This window comes from Cricetulus griseus, chromosome 10 (assembly GCF_003668045.3).
Source record: "Cricetulus griseus strain 17A/GY chromosome 10, alternate assembly CriGri-PICRH-1.0, whole genome shotgun sequence".
Classification (NCBI taxonomy): Eukaryota; Metazoa; Chordata; class Mammalia; order Rodentia; family Cricetidae; genus Cricetulus; species Cricetulus griseus.
The window spans coordinates 12,610,259-12,632,453 of record NC_048603.1 but is presented as its reverse complement, the minus strand read 5'-3'; the positions used below and the strand labels follow the sequence as shown (position 1 = coordinate 12,632,453).

Here is a 22,195-nt window from a genome sequence, read left to right as displayed (position 1 = left end):
AGTGTGTGTTTTGTAAATCTGCTACAAATGTGCATAGATTTTAATTCCTGCTAGAACTAGCTGCAAACATGTGATCCCAGACTTGGGAAGAGAAGGCAGAACTATGTGGCAAATTCCAGGCCATCATCGCCTACATAGAAGGTCAAGGCCAGTTTATCCAAAAATAAAACAAAAAGCTGTGGTTGGTCTTATTTTCATAATGCTTCCACTATCCTCACTTTTCATTTATCACCTTTTTGTAATTTTGGTTACAATAGGAGATGCATCAATTGTTAAAAGTTTATTCTTTTATCCTTTTCTGTCATTTCAGAGATATACCTAGGATACCGGACAGCACACATGCACAACTGGAATCCAGTAAGTTTAATTCATTCTAGGGTGTGTCATTGAGCGACATGCCATTCGTCAAAGGTCTAATGAAGAGATTAATCTATCAGTATGGCATAAGATAATAAAAACTATTGTCTCAAATACTGATTTTTAAATTCCATATAAAATGGAAATTTTCATATTATTTCATTAACACCGTAGGGAAAAAAGCAACCTCTAATAACTTCAGTATTATTTTATTTTTCCCCTGCCATTGTTACTATGGGTTTTTAAAGTAGCTTCACCAAGGTGTATTACAATACCTGCCTAACAAGAATGCTGTTATGTTTTGGCTGCTTATGGACCCACGTATCTGTCACAATGAAAAGTCATTTCTATCATTCTCCAAAGCTACCTACTCCCCAAATTTCCCACAAAATTTAAAATTTGGAACTTTGTAACTCCTTTCTCTTTGTAAAGGGTATGTTTAGAATAACTATTGAATCGTTTTATTTTCTCTGATTTATATTTTCTTGACACTAAGATGGTAGTTCTAATTTGAGATCACAGCAGTAAAGGAACAATGAACATATAAATTCAAACAGCCAAAGGCACAATTATTTTTACTATTTGTCTTGAACTGCTATTTGTTTTCTGATGGACTGTTTCTCGACTGACCTAAGAGTAGTGTGAAGGACACTGGGAGAGAAGATGAGGGTTGCAGTTTAAATAATGTTGATTAGCATAAGACAAAAACCGGGAAGTAGCCGGGGCACAACTTCAGAGGGTGGCTGTGGTGGGGGAAGCTTGACAGGCAAGAGGTACAGATGTCTGATGATGCAGGGGTGCTAGGCAGGCTCATTTAAAGCAGCAGAGGCTGAACAGTGTGGACAATTGGAGCTGGCAAGGGGGAGATGGTCAGGATGATGCTGGAACAGTGGCAGCCAACAGCTCAGCCGTTAAAGCGCGGTGAGGACTTCCACTTGCCCTTGGAAGATACGGGAGCTCTTGGGAAATGCTGTCCAAGAGATATCTATACCTAACACTTTGATTCTGTCGTTAAAATTATTGCATGCAGTCGTGCCTAAGCAAAGCAAAGCTTGGAAATGTAACTATCTTAATGACAAGATAGCGTTGGTCCTGCTCAAATGAATCTATACCGTAATAAGCAAACATTGGAATTACACAGGGCTGCTTCATTTTATTTAGGACTTGCGGCTGTTTGGTGTTGTTGCTATGTTATCACTATTCTTTTTAAAAACTATGGGGCAGGCAAAGTTTTTTTCCCCTTGTATCAGTAAGACACCATGGACGTAATAGGAAACCCTTTATTTTATTGTGGCTGTCTAAAAAGCCCTCAGGCTGCTCTGGGAAACTAGTTCCCGAAGAGACAAGAGTCTGTGTTCAAAGTGGTTCCAAACATTTATTCTTTAAGCATCCATTTATGTGCGTGTCCAGGGACCGGTCTTTAAGTCTCTGTTCTGGGCTCTTCTGTAGATTATTTACTTTGTATGGTTTTTAACGGCCAGCTAAGCGACTGCCGAAGCTTTATGATTAAAAGGTGCTGCCAGTGTCTCTATCCCTGACGCTTAAAGAATGTATTCTATTTACTAATTTTCCTGTTGTCTGATGCTCTTGAAGCCTTGTGAGATGTGGTGAAAGGTGTCCCCATCATTTCACGTGATACAGTCTCCAGGGCTGACTTTATGCCCACGCATTTCTAAGCAGGCACACAGCTCCACAGGCCGATTTCCAACTCTAGTCTTGCCTCTGACATTTAGTCCCGTCCCAAAGGTGTTATAAGGTCACGGTGGTTCCAAAGTAAGTTCCACTGCCCGCCCCTCCTCTCCTGTAACCTTTACACAGTTCTGAGTTCCAGTGCTTTTTAGAGTTGACAGCTGGTACACGGGGGAAAGACGGGTGCTTTCTGGTCTGGGTAGTAGGATGGAAATCTTAGTGCTTTCTGGATTTCTCACATCTATTATTTTCTTTTTCCCCTCCTACATAGTTGTATGTGGGGCATCATACATAGGGTATCACACACAGGGTGTCACACATAGGGCACACACATACATATGGTGTCACACATAGGGTGTCACACATAGGGCACACACATACATATGGTGTCACACATAGGGCACATATATACATAGGGTATCACACATAGGGCACACATATACACAGGGTGTCACACATAGGGTATCACACATAGGGCACACACATACATAGGGTGTCACACATAGGGTGTCACACATAGGGCACACACATACATAGGGTACACACATACATAGGGTGTCACACATAGGGTGTCACACATAGGGTATCACACATAGGGCACACACATACATAGGGTGTCACACATAGGGTGTCACACATAGGGTATCACACATAGGGCACACACATAGATAGGGTGTCACACATAGGGTGTCACACATAGGGCACACACATACATAGGGTGTCACACATAGGGTATCACATATAGTCTTCAAGATACGACTTACTGGTCACCCAGGAGCATTTCCTGTCTCTGGACACCCTAGCACTTAGGTTCCCAGCATTCAGGCTTCCTAAGGTGGTGTGTTGGCTCATGTTTCGGCTCTTTTTCCTTTTCCATACTTCATGGGCCTTCGTTGTAGCGTGCGTGCAGAACACACCGAGTAATAGAGAAATAAACCCTGCAGTAGAGCCTCTGGCTGTCACAGGCAGCTCAGCAGAGGCGTAACTGGGTCGTAGGGAACCCCGAAAGCACACTTAACCCAGAAACAAACTAAACCACAACAGGAAAACAACTGTCTGAAACAATGGCAACACATGGCCAAAAACCCTTTAAGATTGTTTATCGAGTTCTGGCAACAAAACGGTCTGTATAAAATGACATTTAAGAACATTATAAAGAAATATGCCTGGTGTTCTGAAATAGTGAGGAGGCATTTTATTGCTCTTTATGTGTAATTGTCATTTCAGGTTCTAGCTCATTTGAATCTCAAAAAATGGATCGTCCTTCTATATCCGTTACCTCTCCCATGAGTCCTGGCATGCTGAGGGATGCCCCGCAGTTCTTATCCGGACAGCTTTCAGTATGTAATCTCTAGATTCATCTCCTTGGGAATATTAAATGATGTTTTAAAAATGTGATGTTAGAGGTTCTGGTTTCTCTTTCTTTCCTTTCTTTTTGTTTCTGTTTTTTTGTTTTGTTCTCATCAACGTTCTTCCTAGAACATAATTGTGTCTTTACCTCTCTGTCAGCTTTTTTATTTTTGATAATTTGTAGTTACTTAAAATTTAATTTGGGCTATTTATTGTAATGCTTTAATTTAATGTTAGGTTTATAGGGTTTAATGATTTTTTTTAAATGAAGATATGTAACCCCTTTTTTAACCTTAATTATTATTCCAGAAGTTGAGGTGATGGTTTTTACTCTTCATTTAAAAATGACTGGGAATTGCAATAGTTTTTTGTTTTTTTTTTTTTTTTTCAGAGAGAGGAAAATGGCGTATCATACAAAGTCTATATTAAAGCAGAAACAATTGTTCATGTATTCTTTGCTTTTCAATCTTATGGGAACTTGGGGTAACTTTGATAATAAATTTATGGGCTTTTAGTATTGTTCACATATATAAGGATTCTAGAGGTGTTTTTTTTTTTTTTATCAACAGACAGGACTAAATAATATGAGGGACAAAACTGCTAAGGCTGTGACAGTAATGTAAAGTCGGTGTAATTGTAGCTTAATATGAAAAGTGTATTGTTTTATAGCTTGAAAGGAAAGTAGTCTATGAATTTAGTTAAAATGTTAATTACGGGGCTGGAGAGATGGCTCAGAGGTTAAGAGCACTGGCTGCTCTTTCAGAGGTCCTGAGTTCAATTCCCAGCAACCACATGGTGGCTCACAACCATCCGTTATGAGATCTGGTGCCCTCTTCTGGTGTGCAGATACACATGGAAGCAGAATGTTGTAAACATAATAAATAAATAAAATCTTTAAAAAAATGTTAATTACATAGCACTATGAAATAATGCACAGATGCACAATTAATTTACATACAAATAGGAGAGGGATTATGAACATAATTCATATTACTATCAGAAATCTAGTATAGAAAACTCCAAAGTAAAATCACTAATAATCCCCACAGTGCATATGACTTTTGGTAATGCATGCATATATTTTTAAAATGAAATTTCACATACTTTTGCATTTTCTTTTTCCTTTCTCTTATTTTTTTTGGGGGGGGGTTTAGAATTTTATTTTGTAGTCTTGACTGGACAGAAAACTAGTATGTAGACCAGGCTGGCATTGAACTGGATGGTCCTCCAGCTGCTGCCACACATGGCCTGAGCTCTCTTTATTCTCTATTATTGTACAGACTTTGTCTTATCTTTAAAATTCCTCTTTACTTTATTTCATAACTATAATACTGCATTTTAACTTCTAATTTATATAATTATTGTAAGGATGCCACTGAAGTACTGAGGTACATATAAATGTTGCTTATTTTTACTATAGCGAATTAGTGTCGAGAGAACTTTTTAGAAGTCAAATTATAATCCACATGCTAAAGTATAAACTTGAGAATGTTAAAAAGCTATTGTAATTACATCTAATCTATCAAACACCTATTTTATATGTACATATTATGTGTATATGCATACATACATACATATGTGTACATACACACATAAATTTTAAGTTCTGACAGAAATCGTAGTCCCAGTCACCAGGAATATAAATGAACAAGAAAGAATGCCTTTTATTATTATACAGCTTTGAATTCCATTCTTATTCTTTGTATGAGATGCTCTCCTGGGTTCTGCACATCTGTCTTCCTATCTCTGTTAGCCTACAGGCAAGTTTGGTTTGCTGTGAAGATGTGGTTTTAAAACATGCCTACCTGTATCACGTCTTGGGAAAACTCTCAGGACGTCCAGCTCTACCCTTTTCTGTTAGCTTCCTTTCTGTTGGCGTGGCTAGCATGAAAGAGCTGCCCAAGGAGAAGGTGTGCTCCGTCTCACGGTTCGGGGCACCGTGGGTCATGGCAGGGAAGCCGAGGCCTCAGGAACTGAAGCAGCTGCTCTTATACGGCCATCAGACAGCGTGGGTGGCTCTTGTACAGCCATCAGAGAGCGTGGGTGGCTCCTGTACGGCCATCAGAGAGCGTGGGTGGCTCTTGTACGGCCATCAGAGAGCGTGGGTGGCTCTTGTACGGCCATCAGAAAGCGTGGGTGGCTCCTGTACGGCCACCAGAGAGCGTGGGTGGCTCTTATACGGCCATCAGAGAGCGTGGGTGGCTCTTGTACGGCCACCAGAGAGCGTGGGTGGCTCTTATACAGCCATCAGAGAGCGTGGGTGGCTCTTATAGGGCCATCAGAGAGCGTGGGTGGCTCTTATACGGCCATCAGAGAGCGTGGGTGGCTCTTATAGGGCCATCAGAGAGCGTGGGTGGCTCTTATACGGCCACCAGAGAGCGTGGGTGGCTCTTATACGGCCACCAGAGAGCGTGGGTGGCTCTTATACGGCCACCAGAGAGCGTGGGTGGCTCCTGTACGGCCATCAGAGAGCGTGGGTGGCTCTTATAGGGCCACCAGAGAGCGTGGGTGGCTCCTGTACGGCCATCAGAGAGCGTGGGTGGCTCCTGTACGGCCACCAGAGAGCGTGGGTGGCTCTTATACGGCCACCAGAGAGCGTGGGTGGCTCCTGTACGGCCACCAGAGAGCGTGGGTGGCTCTTATACGGCCATCAGACAGCGTGGGTGGCTCCTGTACAGCCACCAGAGAGCGTGCGTGGCGTGCGTGGCGTGCGTGGCGTGCGTAGTGTCGTGGGGGGGGGTGCGGCGGCAGATTCCCTTCTCCACGTCAAGTGGCCCCCGACCTCGTGCAGGGAACGGCTCACCCATAATTAAGACAGGTTGCTCCTCCTCAACTAATGGATCAAGGCGTGCCTGGAGGGTCCTATCTCAAGTCACTGTAGGTTCACTCAGGCTGATAACTTGCCTTAGCCACCACCACTGCATCCCAGCTTTCTCCTCTGTGGACAGCTTTGCTCTGAGAAATTCTAGTTGGGTTCATTTCTCTCAAAGTCATGACATTGCTAATGCCTGAGATCCGAAAGTATTGTACATATTTGAGGTGATTTGCTAATTTGTTTAGCTCATTTACTAATTTTTTTTCAAACAGGAAACACACAGTAGATATTTCCTGTTTGCATTTTTGACTCAAAGAAGTTGATTAATTTGTAAATTATTTATAATGTGCAATTAATTTTCTCTCCATGCTAAACCCTGCGGCTTCTTATTGTTCTAGGACTTAGTCACAAAGGGCCATTAGTGTATTTGATGAGAAAATCCGGATGAGCCCAGGCAAGTTTATTCTTCCTGAACCCCGTGTTAGGCCCTTCAGCGGCAGCGTCCCCTTAGTTTAACTCCTTCTAAGTTAGCTATTTCTTCGTTTGCAAGACAACCTTTGTGATTCTGAAAAAAATTAAATCTGCTTACAGTATTTGGCTAGTAGGCTGTTATGCTAAGATACCTCATTCTTTTTCTCAGTGAAAAAAAGTTCAGAATTATTAATTTTTTTCTATAGAAGCTATTTACACTTTTGATTCCACTGATAATTATTTGTTTTTCATTATAGAATCTGTGATTGATTTATAGTTGCAAAGCTACTTTATCTTAATATGTTTGCATTTCATTTTTACTAAATATTACAAATATCAATTTTATTTGCCCATTTAAGAGATTTGAGTAATTTTAGAATAATTGTATGTTTTTCATATCTCCCTTTATGGAACTCCAGAACATTTAAAATACTGTATTTATGAAGGTATCGGTTTCCCTCCTCCCCTCCCTTATTTATTTCTTTCCTCATTATTTTTTACTTTCTAAAATTTGAAACAGTCAATCACTATATGCTCTTACTGGCCTGGAACATGCTATTGGTTCCGTGCTAGGATAAAACTAACAGAAACTCCTGCCCCTGGCTTTCCATTGTGCGCTGGAATAAAAGGCACTTTTTTTGTTTTTGTTTTTTGTTTTTCGAGACAGGGTTTCTCTGTGTAGCTTTGGAGCCTATCCTGGCACTCGCTCTGGAGAACAGGCTGGCCTCGAACTCACAGACATCCGCCTGCCTCTGCCTCCCAAGTGCTGGGATTAAAGGCATGCGCCACCAAGGCCCGGCTGTCCCACTGCACCTTTAAAAGCTTTATATTTCAGCATTAATGTTTGAATTCTTTGGTCTCACACACACCTAGACATGCTGCATGGAAACATGTCCTAAGGATCACGTTGCCAGGAATAGTGACAGTGACATTGGACACTGACAGAGTGTCACTATTCCTGCATCAAATTTTAGGGCCAATGGCAGCGGTGGGTGAAGTAGAGGGCCTTCAGGGTGTGGCCTATTTTTTCTGGGTAGTGGCAAAGATCGAAATTCCCTGGAAAAGAGAATTCCACAGCTTCCCAGTGCAGTAATTGCTTCTGAATTTTAAGCCTTAAGTGTTTGATTGTGTGTTTTGTATATTTTACATCATTTGAAATGTCCACCTAAGAACACACATATTTTGTAGTCATCTTTAATGTATAAACTCGTGGGTGAACATAAAGATGAAAAGACATGTATTTAGAAATCTGATAGTGGCTTGTTTCAAGGTGTTTTAGATAATGGAAAACTGTTTGCTATAAAGGATTAATTTCTTAAATATTCTTTTTTAACATAGGCCCTTTATTTTATGAAGTAATATACGTTCATAAAATATTCCCTTTTTGACATATTTTATTTTAAACATGTAGAGATGGGAGCAGGAAAATAAAATCTCTAGAATGCCCTGTCCCTTGAGCAGATCTAGTTAATCTGTGGGAATGTAACCCCATTCCCCTACTTACTAAACTGTATGCATGCAGATTTACTCAGGCAGACACTACCCCCATTGTCCTGAGCTCCTCCTCTTGAGGTATGTCTCCATTTGAAAAGGAAAAATGCTCAGGCTTGATGCTTATTTTTTGTTTTTTGTTTTTTGTTTGAAGAGAAAGAAAGGTGACTCCTGGTGAAGGTTGTAGGTTTCAGATGTCTTACTTAAATGTCATGAGGGTGCAGCGGGTCCTGTACCTGGCAGAAGCCTTCCCATTATTCCTATTAGTTTCTGTGACAGCAGGAAGACAGAGGCAGCTGGTGAGGATCAATCCTCAACAGATGTAAGAGACCTGGAATCTTGTTGAGGGAAGCAGAACTCAAGTGACCTTAAATCCATTCTCAGCCACGGATTTTATTCTTGCTCTGTGACTGGAAACCTGGACTAGGTTATTATGATGTTTTTGAATTACTAAAATTGGTTTGAAAATAAAAGCTTAAGGAATTGAGTAAAGAAATTAGTTGTTGTTTTGTTTTGGTTTTGTTTGTTTGTTTGTTTTATTCTGAGAACTGTGTTTATGTCCTACTACCCTTTGAGCATTTAGAGTTGAATCTAGAGCTTTTCATTTTTTTTTTTTTTTTTTTTCACTTGCTTGTTGGGGATATAAGAGCAGTTATCTCCGAAGCTGTTGGGAGTATCCTGAGGCAATGAACATGCCATAAACTTTCAGGAACTATAAAGAACTCTGTAAATAAAAAGCAATGAGATTCTGTTGTTAGCAGGTGTGACTGGCACTTAACAATATCTCACGCAATGCAGTGAGCGTAGGTCGGGTGCCCTCTGTCAGGCTTAACTCTACGCTATGAACAATTAGACTTCAGCAGCCTTCACACCCATACACTTACACAATTGTGGATCAGTTTTTTTTTTTTTTTTTTTTTTTAAATCTTACGCTTCTGTTGAACAGTTATAGACTTTAATGTTGTAATTGTTTCCTAAATAATAAAAAGCGAACAATTTATAGTGTTTGTATTCTATTTGACATTGTAGATTAGCACTTACACTCTAGAGATGATGAAAGCATAGAGATCCTACTAGTTTTGTGCATATACTATGTCACTTTACATAAAGGATTTGAACTCCAGTGGATTTGGTATTTGTGGGTACCCTGGGACCAGTCACCCATGGATATCACAGGCCATCTGTAGTGTGTTTAAGGGTAAAGTTTTAAATTTCTTCATTTTGGGGTTATGCTTTAACCATCCTTTAAAATTATATTATCTAAGTCCTTGTAATTCGGTCTTAATTCCTATTATTTTGACTATGTTTTAAGAATATGATCAAATAAGTTATAATATTTTATGATGCATTGAATACCTTTCATCTATTTTAGCATTGGGAAATATTTATTTCTTATGATGAAATACTTAATTTAAATATATTGTCATGAAAACATTGTATTTAAGGGACAGTTTTATGTGTTTATTTTTACTTTTGGTCTTTTAGTTCCAGCATATTGTCCTTTTTGGTTTTGTTTTATTGCTTTTTTCTTTAATTTTGCTTACCAGAGCCAAAGCCTTAGTAGAAGAACAACGCCTTTTGTTCCTAGGGTTCAGGTAAAGGCTTTGTCTGCCTGATAGAAACTAAAGTTGTGTTTTATCCCCCTTATTTGTATGTTTTTGGAAAATGCGTAGTAGGAACACTTTCTTTGGTATGTTGCTCCAAACCATACTATTGACTTCCAAATCATTTTATAAGGCAGCTTGTAAACTTCTGCATGGAGATTAGAATACTGAATACAAATTTAAAGAGACAATCATTGTTAGCTGTTTTGTAAGCTATTGAAGTACTCAAATGTCGAGGTTTCAAAGTGGCATTTCTATTCAGTTTCGGCGTAGATTTTGCTAATCTCTGTAACATTGACTGGAGTAGCTGATTTTAAACTCTAGATATTTTCTTTTATTACACGAAGGTTGCTGTCTCTTTAAATCATTCATTATACCACATCACATCTCCATTCTCTTGCATTTTCCAAGCAATGACTCCTTGAGGAGATTGGCAAATATATTTGTACCTTATTTAAAACATGGTTTTTGCATTTGATATATAAGAATCAACTTTTGGAGTTTGAAAGAACAAAAAAAAATTATAATCCAAATGTTATCATTTTGTTTGTATGTAATCATTCCATTTGTTTTTATGACTACTTGGGTACAAGTTCTTTGCCTCTTTTCATTAGGATATTGTTTATATGGTACAGTAATGCTAATATAGTTATGTTAAAAGTAGTATTATGCCTTCCCTGCTTTGTTGCATGTTTTTTAAAAAATGTTGGCTTTGAATAATACTTTTAAGTAATTAAACTAATAATTGTACTTAATGCCATATAATAGAAAATATTTATGTCTAATGCTAAATTTCTATTATGAACCATCTAAATTGGTTACATAGTAAAGCTGAGAGGATAGTCATATTCAACAATTAAAATGGTACCAAGATTTTTATTAAATTAATTGAACTAAGGCTTGTCAAGGGTAGAATCAGGTTGTATTTTTGTTATATTTTGGGGAGCAAAGAAGTTATGTTTTAAACATTATTTATAAAACACAGGTTCAAGAATATGCCAGATAGAATGGATAATAAGTCCTGTTTGACTTGGATATCTATTGAAAACTTCAATGCACACTCTGTAATAAAATGGAAAATTAGGCCTATTAGTAGATGCCCAGTTCAAGACAATTTCTGAAAAAGTCTGATTTTCATAATGGGATAGGCTCTTATTTAATAGTGTCAATACTCATATATTTGGGCAGTATAATTTAGTTCACAGTCTCATACTGTGGCAACAGTATCAAACCGATAAAGCTAATGGGTGTTTATGTAAGAAATAGAAAACAGTGGTAGTGGTTGGCTGTACAGAGAAATCTGAAGATATCAGTTTATGGGAAGAAATAAGCGTGTCAGAGTTGCTGTTATTGGTGGAAGTGAGGATATATAAATAATCTGACCTTCATCACAGGTTCTAGAAGACTCTGACTGTCGACATTTCCTTCATCCCATGAAAATCAAACATTTGAATTTCTTCATTTTTCCTCTCTTAGCTTTTGTGCAGAGAATAGCTTATTCTCCCCAGTTTGTTCCTCATCTCTGTCTGTAGTCTAATATTGATAAGCATGCAGATTGAAAGCTTTTTTTTTTTTTCCGTTCAAGTTTTTGAGTCAGTCCCCAGCCCATCCCTCTTGGGTTTTTGGTTGTTTCCGTTCTTGTTTGAGACAGTGTTGCTTTGTAGCTCAGATTAGCTTTAGGTTTGTAGATTGGTCACAGTTCTCCTATTTTGGTCCCTGAGAGCTGGTGTTTCAGGCATCACTGTGTCTAGCCATTAGACCTGTTTTTCTTTAGGGGATAAGGATGGTCCTTGATCTTTTGAATGAATTTTCCATTTCTTAAAATTCTAAGATCTCATTTTAGTTTGTAGGTAAAAGGCTAGCCTAGAAATCTGTAATTCTCCAATACTCCAGATAAGAGCACTTGTCAGATATTTATTAAACACAGGCTAAGACAAATCTTGTTGAGGTTCTATTTTTGAATTTCCTAGCTGGTAGAAAAATTTTGTTATGGAATAGCAAGATAAAACTACTTACTTTACAACATGAAAACTAGTACTAGCCACTTTTAAATTTTGGATACCTCTTGTTCTTATTCCTGTAAGAGGGCTCATCCCTTCTAACCCTGACAAGGCAAGAGCAGAAATAATTTTATATATATATATATTTTAAGCTGTTAATACACCTGAGTCAGCCTCTGATTTTCTGGAATATTTAAGGAGGGACCCACCCAAACCATTGTGGAATTGGAACTGTGGTTCATGTCTAACTTAAATTTATGATTGTCAAGTTCTAAGTTTTTGGTTCTATTTCAGTGTTAAGCTTGAGGTCAGAGATGCTGACTCGTAGGTAGTGCATGCATCTGGATTAGATCCAGACAGATGATGCACAGGGAGCGAGGAGCAAAGGTGTGAATTGTGGGAGATGAGACTTGTCAAGTTAAAAGATGACATGAAGTGCCAATCCCTAATTATGACACAGCAATTTTTTTTTTAACATTTTAAAGTGAAACCTTACAATTTTAAGGATGTTATGTATTGTCTTCACCGAAGAAGGAACTATGCCTCTAAAAAATTTAAAAGGGGAGTTTATTATCATTTTAAACACGAACTAAAGGAATCTATCAAAGCTACTAGTAAGCCTTCTTCTATCCTTTGAAATCTGTTTTACTATGGAGACAAGACGTTTGCTTGAAAATTACCTCACCTTACTGCTTACTTGGTCCTGCCCACGCACTGCATTTAGAACACTTATTTACAACTTAATAGGTGACCAAAAAGAACCACAGTGATTCTTACACGAAGACAGTTAGCAGAATCATTGTACACAAAGTATGTAACTCAACAGTATCATTAGTATATTTCATTAATAAGTCCTCACATCTGCATAGGATAAAGCCAAGTGATTAACCAATGAAACTAAAACATCAGAATCAATTCATCTACTCATTGAAGTTATTATAGTATATCCTTTTATTTTAACAAATCACAGTTTACTGGGGGAAATGTTACCTTTCTTAATATGAGTACTAGAGAATGGTATAAAGACTGCAAATGTGAACATGTATTGGAAGTGAGTTTTGAGCTGATAATCAATGCTTTTGCTTTTCAGATCAAACTATGGTTTGACAAGGTTGGTCACCAGTTGATAGTTACAATTTTGGGAGCAAAGGATCTCCCTTCCAGGGAAGATGGGAGGCCAAGGAATCCATATGTTAAAATTTACTTTCTTCCAGACAGAAGGTAGGAATTTGAAACTAAAACATACATGCTCTTAAAAACGAGTGGGAAAGCAGAGAATGTTTCAGTTCCTTATCATTCATTACTCTGTGTCATGGTAGTCAGAGAGCTGTGAAATTCTAAAATTCAATCATTCTGTTGAACAGTAAGTACTTGAGATTATTTTAGAACTTTGCATTTACTACATACGGTTTTATTTAAATATGTACCTTAAGCCATCTGCATGTTGTGTTTCTTAAGTAGTATATGTTACTATGCCTAAATTACTAAAATTTATTTTTTAAATAAAAAATTTAATAGGTTATGTAGTAAACAGAGTTGGAACTGGAACTAAAATGTTTTCATATTCTTCTCCACTTTTATATCTAGACCTCTTGGCCATATTGTTTTTGTTGTTTTACTACATTTCATAAAATTAACATGTATGAATTGTGTTTGTCACCTATATTGTCCAACTACCTCTGGGCCCATAGTCACCTCCTTTAAGCACTGTATTTTAATTTTTGTCATCAATTTTGTTCTGTCCAGATATTAATGAGATTTAGGATTGGAGAACTATTTTTTTTCAAAAGTCATTTAACTACTCTTAATTGCAGGCATATCAAAATAAAAGGGACTACAGCAAGAATCATGGAAAGGGCATTTCCCCCACCTCTCTCTTGGCTTCCAGGGCATTGTGCTTTCAAGTCTGAATCATTTTTCTGTGGTTTGCAGTGGCTCTGAGCACACCTTCAGTCCGTGTGCACGCCTTTGGTCCTTAATTATTTTAAGCAGAAAGTTCACCAAAGTTGAGTTGTATACTTGTTAGAATTAAGCTCTGGACCACAAAGAGACCACCACTCAAATTTTAGTGTTTGGAAAAGGCAAGTTTAACTCTTGGTCCAGAGGACTCTGAAGAGGGAACACAGTGAGACAAGATTTTGAATCTCATTCTTGTAGTGACTGTGCCTTTCTTCCCCCATTGGCTGGGCTCCGACCTCACAGTCTTATTCAGTTGGCTAATCTGAATAGAACTGGCAGACTAGGAAGGAAGAAAGGAGGGGAGGAGGGAGGGAGGGAGGGAGGGAGGGAGGGAGGGAGGGAGGGAGAGACCATTGCTCTAAACTTAAAAGAATCCTTGTTGTAGTCCATCAAATTCCTGGAATGCGGACAAAGGTTTTGCTGAATATAGGGGATTAAAACATCTGTATAAAACACAAGATTTTGAGCCGGGTGTTGGTGGCGCACGCCTTTAAATCCAGCACTTGGGAGGCAGAGGCAGGCGGATCTCTGTGAGTTCAAGGCCAGCCTGGTCTCCAGATCGATTTCCAGGGTAGGCTCCAAAGCTACAGAGAAACCCTGTGTTGAAAAACAAACAAAACAAAACAAAACAAACAAAAAACCAAGACTTTTAGCATTTGAACATCATCTGAGCAATGCTAGCAAAGAAAAAGATAATGTAAGCAGATAATTAGCAATTGCATTTTCCTTGATACATTTTAAAGGGAAATTTGAAAAACAAATTTCAGAATATGTTCATATTTCACAATATTTATAGTTATAGGAAACTTCTTACTGTATAGTTTTTTCTTTACAATTAACTTGAAAAAGTTAGTTTCTGACAATTTAGATTGTCCTTTCTTTCTTTTCTTTTGTCCATAGACACATATTGAAATGTAAGAAAGAAAAAAATTTAGCCATAATTGGAGTGGCCAGATAGGACCGGAATTTCAGCTGAATGTTGGGTATCACGGCCAAATTATCATACGAGCCTGGCAGTTAAAATTTCTGACTCTTTAGTGCACAGTGGTTTATTGCTACAGAAATCCTAGGGATGAAATGGTGCAAATCCCCAGCAAATACTACACTCGGAACTCTGCCTTATTCTCAAGTTACTCAGGGTTCAACAAATCATACTTGTAAAGAAAACATGTATTGTATTTTTATTTTTGAATTGCAACATTATTTATTTATTTGCGTGTGTGTGTGAGTACATATGTCTGTAGTATATGTCTGAGTGTGTATGTGTATGTGTGACTGAGTATATGTGTGTATCTGTGTGTGTGTTTCGGTGTGTGTGTGGTATGTGTCTGTAGTGTGAGTGTGGGTGCATATGTGTGTGAGTGTATGTGTATGTGTGTGTGTTTCTCTGTGTGTGTGGTTTGTGACTGTGTGTTGTGTGAGTGTGTATGCAATGTGTATGTCTGTGTGTATGTGTGTGTTTCTGTGTGTATGTGAATATGTGTGTATATGAATGTGTGTGTATGTGAATGTGTGTGTCTGTGTGTGTTGTGTGAGTGTGAGCATGATGTGTGTGTCTGAGTTTCTGTGTATATGAGTACGTGTGTGTGTGTGTGTGTGTGCGTGCGTGCGTGCGTGCGTGCGTGCGTGTGTGTGTGTGTGTGTGTGTGTGTGTGTCTGTGTTGTATGAGTGTGAGTGGAATGTATCTGTCTGAGTGTTTCTGTGTGTTGTATGTGAGTAAGATGTATGTGTCTGTGTGTTTCTGTGTGTATGTGAATGTGTGTGTGTGTATGTGAATGTGTGTGTGCATTGTGTGAGTGTGAGTGTGATGTATGTCTGTGTGTGTTTGTGTGTGTGAATGTGTGTATGTGAATGTGTGTGTGTTGTGTGAGTGTGAGTATGAGCATGATGTACTTGTCTGTGTGTTTCTGTGTGTATGTGAATGTATGTGTGTCTGTGTGTTTGAATATGAATGTATGTGTGTGTGTGAGTGTGTGTGAGTGTGTGTGAGTGTGTGTGCGTGTGAGTGTGTGTGTGTGTGGTTTGTGCATATGCCATAGCACTCACATGAAAGTCAGAGGACAATTTGTGAGAGTCAGTTCTCTCCCTCAACCATGTAGGTCCTGGCGTTGCTTTTGGTTGTCAGGCGTGGAGGCCGCAGGCGTCATAACCCACTAAGCCCTCCCACCTGCTCACATTTAATTTTTAAGATGCTGAAAGTTTACTGAATATTTTCTTGATTAACTTTTGTTATTTAGCTTTATATTACTTTGCCCAATTTTTCTTGTTTTGTTTGTTTATTTGTTTTTTGTTTTTGAGGCAGTGGGTTAAAATAAAAATCTCTCTCCTTACCCTGTTCTTTATATCCCAGGCCCAGTGTGTCTCAGTCAGTGTTCTATTGCTGTGGCAGCTCTTACAAATCCAACATCTAGTTGAGGTGGCTCACGTCACAGTTTCAGAGGGTCATGGTAGGGCGCATGGCAGCCTGCAGTCAGATGCTGTGGTGGAGAGTGCTACCCTCAGGAAGTTGACTGACAGTCACACTGAGGGAAGTGGAGCCAAAGAGACATCAAAGCCCTGCCCCACAATGATGCTGATGCACCACCTCCTAATAGTGCCACTCACTTGGGAGCAGCTTTCTTGCAAACCACCACCCAGGTGGTTTATTTTTCGTTTGTTTGTTTGTAACTTCAGAGAATGTGAGACCGATCTGAACTTTTTACTCAGGTCATTTCTCAAAGCCCATTTGTATTTGCTTGTTGGAAATCAGGTTTGTATCATAGTTCTTTTAGGAGGTGGTGGTGGAGCTTGAAGAGTATTTGTTGTGGTTGCTGTGTTTGTGAGGGACATCAAGAAGCATTCTGCCCATTAGACAGGTTCCTTAGTAGTGTGAAAGCTTGGTCTTCCATCTCTTCTATTAATTTATTTTTCTTTTCTTTTTTTGTTTTTGTTTTTTTTTTTTTCTTTTTTGGTTTTTTCAAGACAGGGTTTCTCTGTGTAGCTTTGGAGCCTGGCCTGGAACTTGATCTGTAGACCAGGCTGGCCTTGAACTCACAAAGATCTGTCTGCCTCTGCCTCCTGAGTGCTGGGATTAAAGGCCTGTGCCACCAACACCTGGCCTCTTCTATTAATTTATGGCTTATTCTTCTAGTCTTCTTCAGATTTCAGTGCTAATTAGAGTTCATTGTCCACTTCTCATCTTTAATGTTTTAGTATATTTGAATGTTACTAATAACATAATACATGTTTGTAAATATAATTTGTAATATATGCGTTTAACATATTTTCTAACTAATATTTCCAACATAAGTGTGAAAGCCTCCTAGCAATGGGTCCTGTCCATCAAGATACTCAGCTCCTGTTTCTGTCACATTATTCGGGCTGTATTGCATAGAAACAGTATTATGTGTGTTTAAAGGCATGCTTTTGTTTTTGTTTTGTTTTGATTTTTATCTAATAAGCAAATACTATTTCTTATTTGTGATAGTTATTTCATAAAATATGTATTACAGTTGCTCATTGGGTAGGTTGTTTCTCTATGAATTAAACGTTGCTATATATATATATATATATATATGTATACCATTAAACTTGTGTAGCTTAAGTGAATAGGTTTATTTGAGGTGTTGCTCTTACTGAGTTACAGAGCAGATACAGCTGTGTTATAATCTAACAGGAACTAAAAGTTTACATTAACTGTAATATGACAAATATGGGATTAATATTTCACTTGAGAAAATTTAGATGGATAAAATGTAAAGTGTTTACATAAGTTTGTCTATTTCCTTTTTATTAATATAGTGATAAAAACAAGAGAAGAACAAAAACAGTAAAGAAAACATTGGAACCCAAATGGAACCAGACCTTCATTTATTCTCCTGTTCACCGAAGAGAATTCCGAGAACGAATGCTTGAAATTACCCTTTGGGACCAAGCTAGAGTTCGAGAAGAAGAGAGCGAATTCTTAGGAGAGGTACCTGGAAGTAGTTTAAGTTGAGTCTTCTCAGCCCATTCTGTTGTCATGACTGCCACTAGAACACTCATGATATTAAATATCTGAAGGAATATGCATAGTTTGTTAACTTACTAGCAGAATGAATTTACTGCTTTAAGATAAACACTAATGATACTAAAGAAACCAGTGTTTCTAAAACCTCTTAGCAGAACTGTAATGTATAACTATACTCCCAGCTCCTAGGGAAACTGATCATCTGATTCAGGAATTCAGGTTTAGTGCGCCTGTCACGGTGAGGCTCTATCTCAAAACGAAAACTAATACCAAAACAAAGAAGCCCCCATAATAATGGGGCCAGGGTCTAGTGAATGATGACAAACGTTTGATTTGTACTTGATAGGGGTATTCTTGTGTTGTGTTGTGTTTTCTACTTCTTGTTTTTTTATTGGACCAATTATTCATTTATTTATGGATTACTTTGTAAGCTATCTAATGTATTAGATAGCTTCTAATACATTATTTTTCTTCGGGCTTACCTCAAGAATTTATAGCTCAGTGTGGATTCAGATACTGTGGCATGATGAGGAATTTGTGGTAGGAATATATGATTGCTGTGCTGTACCTCGACAGTCAAAGGAAGTAAGTACCCATGAGAATAGAAGTTACCGTAGTCAAGGGGGTGAGATCTCTGCAGAGAGAGTAACAAGGCCTCAGGGTAGAGGAGTTTAGATCCCTGCCTCCAACTGGCAGAGAGAACGAAAGAAATGAAGCTTCAAGGTTAACAGAACCCCAGAACTCGTTTCTTATTTGGATTAATCCTGTGAATAATGGGAACTTGTGAAAGGTTTAAGCAAAGATTGTCTAAAATGTGTGTTGATTAAAGTGTTTCCAAGTGAAATGTGGAGAACAAGTTGAAGAGGCATGAGAGGCAAAATGGTTTTCTAAGTATTGGCATGTAATACCAAGATTAAGCAAGCAGTTATCCACTTTAATTTTTTTATTCTACCTAGTTTTCCTGATTCAATAAGAGGATAATTTCATGGGTAAAATAAAAAGAAACAGAAATATGAACTGAGTTTCGTCTCCTAAAGAGCTACAAACCTTGCCAGGCAGTGGTGCAGGCCCTTAATCCCAACAAGGCCTGACTTTTCATGGAGAGGGTGTAAAGAAACTTCTCTTACACCTAATAAAGATGCTGTTCACCTGCTGGGCGGGGTGGAGCATGCCCTTAGTCCCAGCACTGGGGAGGCAGGGACAGGCGGATCTGTAGAGTCAGTCTGGTCTACAGAGCAAGTTCCAGGATAGCCAGGACTACACAGAGAAACCTCATCTCAAAAAACCAGACCACTCACACACACACACACACACACACACACACACACACAGAGAGAGAGAGAGAGAGAGAGAGAGAGAGAGAGAGAGAGACAGACAGACAGACAGACAGACAGACAGACAGACAGACAGACACAGAGACACACACAGAGTTACAAACCTATGAGTCATTTGGAGAGAAGGGCCATGCAGTTCTTGGGAACAGTAACTCTGACAGTGGCCCTTGGTCATCTCCAGCACTATCACTTCCTAGCCCTGTGTCCCCCAAGATGATCTGTCCCTGTTTCGATGTATCTTCAGCCAAGTAAATGATGCTAGCGTGCAGCTCAGGATTAGTAGGAGGATTATGTAAGCACAGTACATGTTAACTTCCGTAGCTTAGTGCCTCTCAGAGTGGAAGTGGACAGGGGACACTGAGGAAGTGAAGCCTCAGCTTTTGATTATTTACCTGTCGCCAAACAGCCCCCCGCCCCGTACCTCACCGGTTTACACGGCAGGTCTACTCTGTCACACTTGCTCAGCAATCTGAAGGAAAACAAAGTTATTTCTACAGACTGACTTCTCTTATGATTAAAAATTCACATTGTACCATCATGTGATCCTATGGTACGTGCTAAACGCCCTCTCTTGCCTTCTCCTCTTCGTCTCTAATGGCGTATAACAGTTAAGCATCATTAAGGGCCTGGTGGTGCGCTGTTTTGCTTTGAATTGTCATCAGTGTGGTACAGTGAGCAAAAAGGTTTAAGGGAGACAGCTTGACTCCTTTTACCTCTTTTACCAACAAGCTTATCTTACCCTAGATACAAGTCATTTTAGCCTTTTTTAGCTTTGGCACCCTGTCCTAGGAGGCAAAGATGGTCATTTTCTATTCATAATAAAGATGAATCACATGGCATGATTGGTTGTTAATAGATACTTTAATTTTTTCTCACTTATTGGTTATTAGGAAGTTATTATACTAGTAACTATAAATGAAAATGCTTTGGGGTTAGAAAATAAAAGAAAAAATTAGTTGTCATATACATTTTACAAGTAAAAATTGATATTTATGTCATGGCAAATTTAATATCCTCTTAGCTGGATGGTCATGATATATATAATAAATGTCACTATTTAAAGCATAAAATCACTAAAAAGCTAGGAAAATAATTCTCGTTTAGTTACCATCAAAGCATGCTTACTATTTTGGAAACATTAAATGTCCTTGCTTTGTTGTAACAGCACTACTGTGATAATATTATGAAAGTTGTAAGACTATTGAAGAGATTTCTTAATTACTGATAAAACAGGTTTCTGTGTCTTTGGATTGCAGATTTTAATAGAATTGGAAACGGCTCTGTTAGATGATGAACCCCATTGGTACAAACTGCAGACCCATGACGTCTCTTCGTTGCCGCTCCCTCACCCGTCCCCGTATCTGCCACGAAGACAGCTCCACGGAGAGAGCCCCACACGCAGGTTACAAAGTAAGTTTTGCAGACGGCAGCACAGTTCCATTGAAGGTCTCTAACCATGCTGTGCATCTGACAGAATTTGAAAACAGCATCATAGGCGTTTGTAAGCGTTTGTTCGTCTTCTCGTGGGTGCTACTGATGCTTGCTATTCATTTTAAATGGTGACGCCTTCACACCTATAGCACTCATATGCACAATATTGAAGTCATTTTGGTTGAGTATTATGATGCAAGAACATAAATAAACACGACTTTTGGGGGTATTAGTATTTATACTCTTAAATGTAGGAATGGGACAGCTAATATAATAGAACTTGGTCATGTAGTTTCAGACACGCGGCGATAACAGAGTGGTTGAAATAATGTTTCACATTTTCAGTTGATTTTTTTCCTGCTTTAGTAATGAATGACTTGAGGCAGAGCTCTGTGCTTAGATCTCCTCCTTTACTAGGTGGAAGTCGCGTTACTCATGGTGCAGTCCTGACGGTTCTTTACCTTTCGGGGCCGGGAGCTCACTCAGTTAGTGAAGGGCTGTGCAAACAGAGGGCCTGATTTGAAAATCCCAGCAACCACATGAGCAGCTGGCACACGTTTGTAGTTCCAGGTTGCAGCTCTGTGAAAGCCAAGACAGGAAGATTCCTGAGGTTCATTGACAGTCATCCAAGCCCTACTCGTGGGCATCAGATTCAGTGGGAGGTCATGTCTCAAAAAAGAGAGATTTCTGGCCTCCACACCTAAGCACACATTGCCTATGTACCCACTATCCATGCGCATACAAACATATAATACACACACACACACACACACACACACACACATACACACACACACACACACACCACACTTATACACACACACACATTTACACACACACACACACTTATACACACACACACACCACACTTATACACCACACACACACACACACTTATACACACACACACACTTATACACACACACACACACACACACACACACACTTATATACACACACACACACCGCACTTATATACACACACACACACACACACACACACACACACACACACGATTGACTAATTTCAAATACAAACCAGTGTGTTCTTGTTCTAATCACTAGCTATTGTATTCAGCTATCACACAGTGTAATAGTGTTTTCCAGATTTAAAAAAAAAAAAAAGTTACTACTAGCTTTTGCTCCAGAGCTTACAGATTTTGAGATTAGTTTTGCTTTTTCTGACAATTAAGTGATGGTGGGATACGGTGAATGCCCTCTGCTCTGACTGTTCTTCTGGGGGTCAGACTGTCCTTTTCCTGTGTAGCGGGTGGATGTTTATACATTTAAAAGCCTGGTCCTATGACAGTCACAGGAAACCACGGCAATCATTTTTAAGTCCTTTAAAAAATTAATTCTCTCTAATGATTAGAATTTTCCTTCCTTTAAACATAGTATCAGACACTCAGATGAAATGAATTAAAAATAACTTCTGTTGTCTTTTTTAAACCTCATGAGACCACAAACACCAATGCATCCCTGTCTGTAAGTGCTGTTACACCCTGTTGGAATAAGTACAGTGTTATTACAATGAAGTTGTGCGTTCTTTCTGGCCACTGTGGTCTATTTAATCCGTTGCTAAATCACAGAGTAAAGACTAGTGATGCAGTTGCCTGTGCAGTGGTTCAGACAATGTAAGTGTACAGGCTGCCGAGTCAGCCAGGCGTGCTTACAGAGGTAGACTCTCCACCGGCTTCAGTTGCTC

The 22,195-nt window shown here is 38.9% G+C and overlaps 1 protein-coding gene across 22 annotated transcripts in view; it reads left to right on the top strand.

Moving 5' to 3' along the window:
- The window catches only part of LOC100752044 (regulating synaptic membrane exocytosis protein 2), a 390,889-nt gene that overhangs the window by 195,211 nt on the left and 173,483 nt on the right, over positions 1–22,195 (top strand). For 21 of the 22 annotated variants that reach the window (XM_035449594.1, XM_027431481.2, XM_027431480.2 and 18 more), the window contains 5 exons: positions 311–357; positions 3,274–3,386; positions 12,868–12,998; positions 17,518–17,689; positions 20,316–20,469. In XM_035449594.1, the coding sequence (XP_035305485.1) occupies positions 311–357; positions 3,274–3,386; positions 12,868–12,998; positions 17,518–17,689; positions 20,316–20,469 (617 nt within the window). The remainder of the gene's footprint in view (positions 1–310; positions 358–3,273; positions 3,387–12,867; positions 12,999–17,517; positions 17,690–20,315; positions 20,470–22,195) is intronic. The other variant, XM_035449590.1, reaches the window with a different exon arrangement.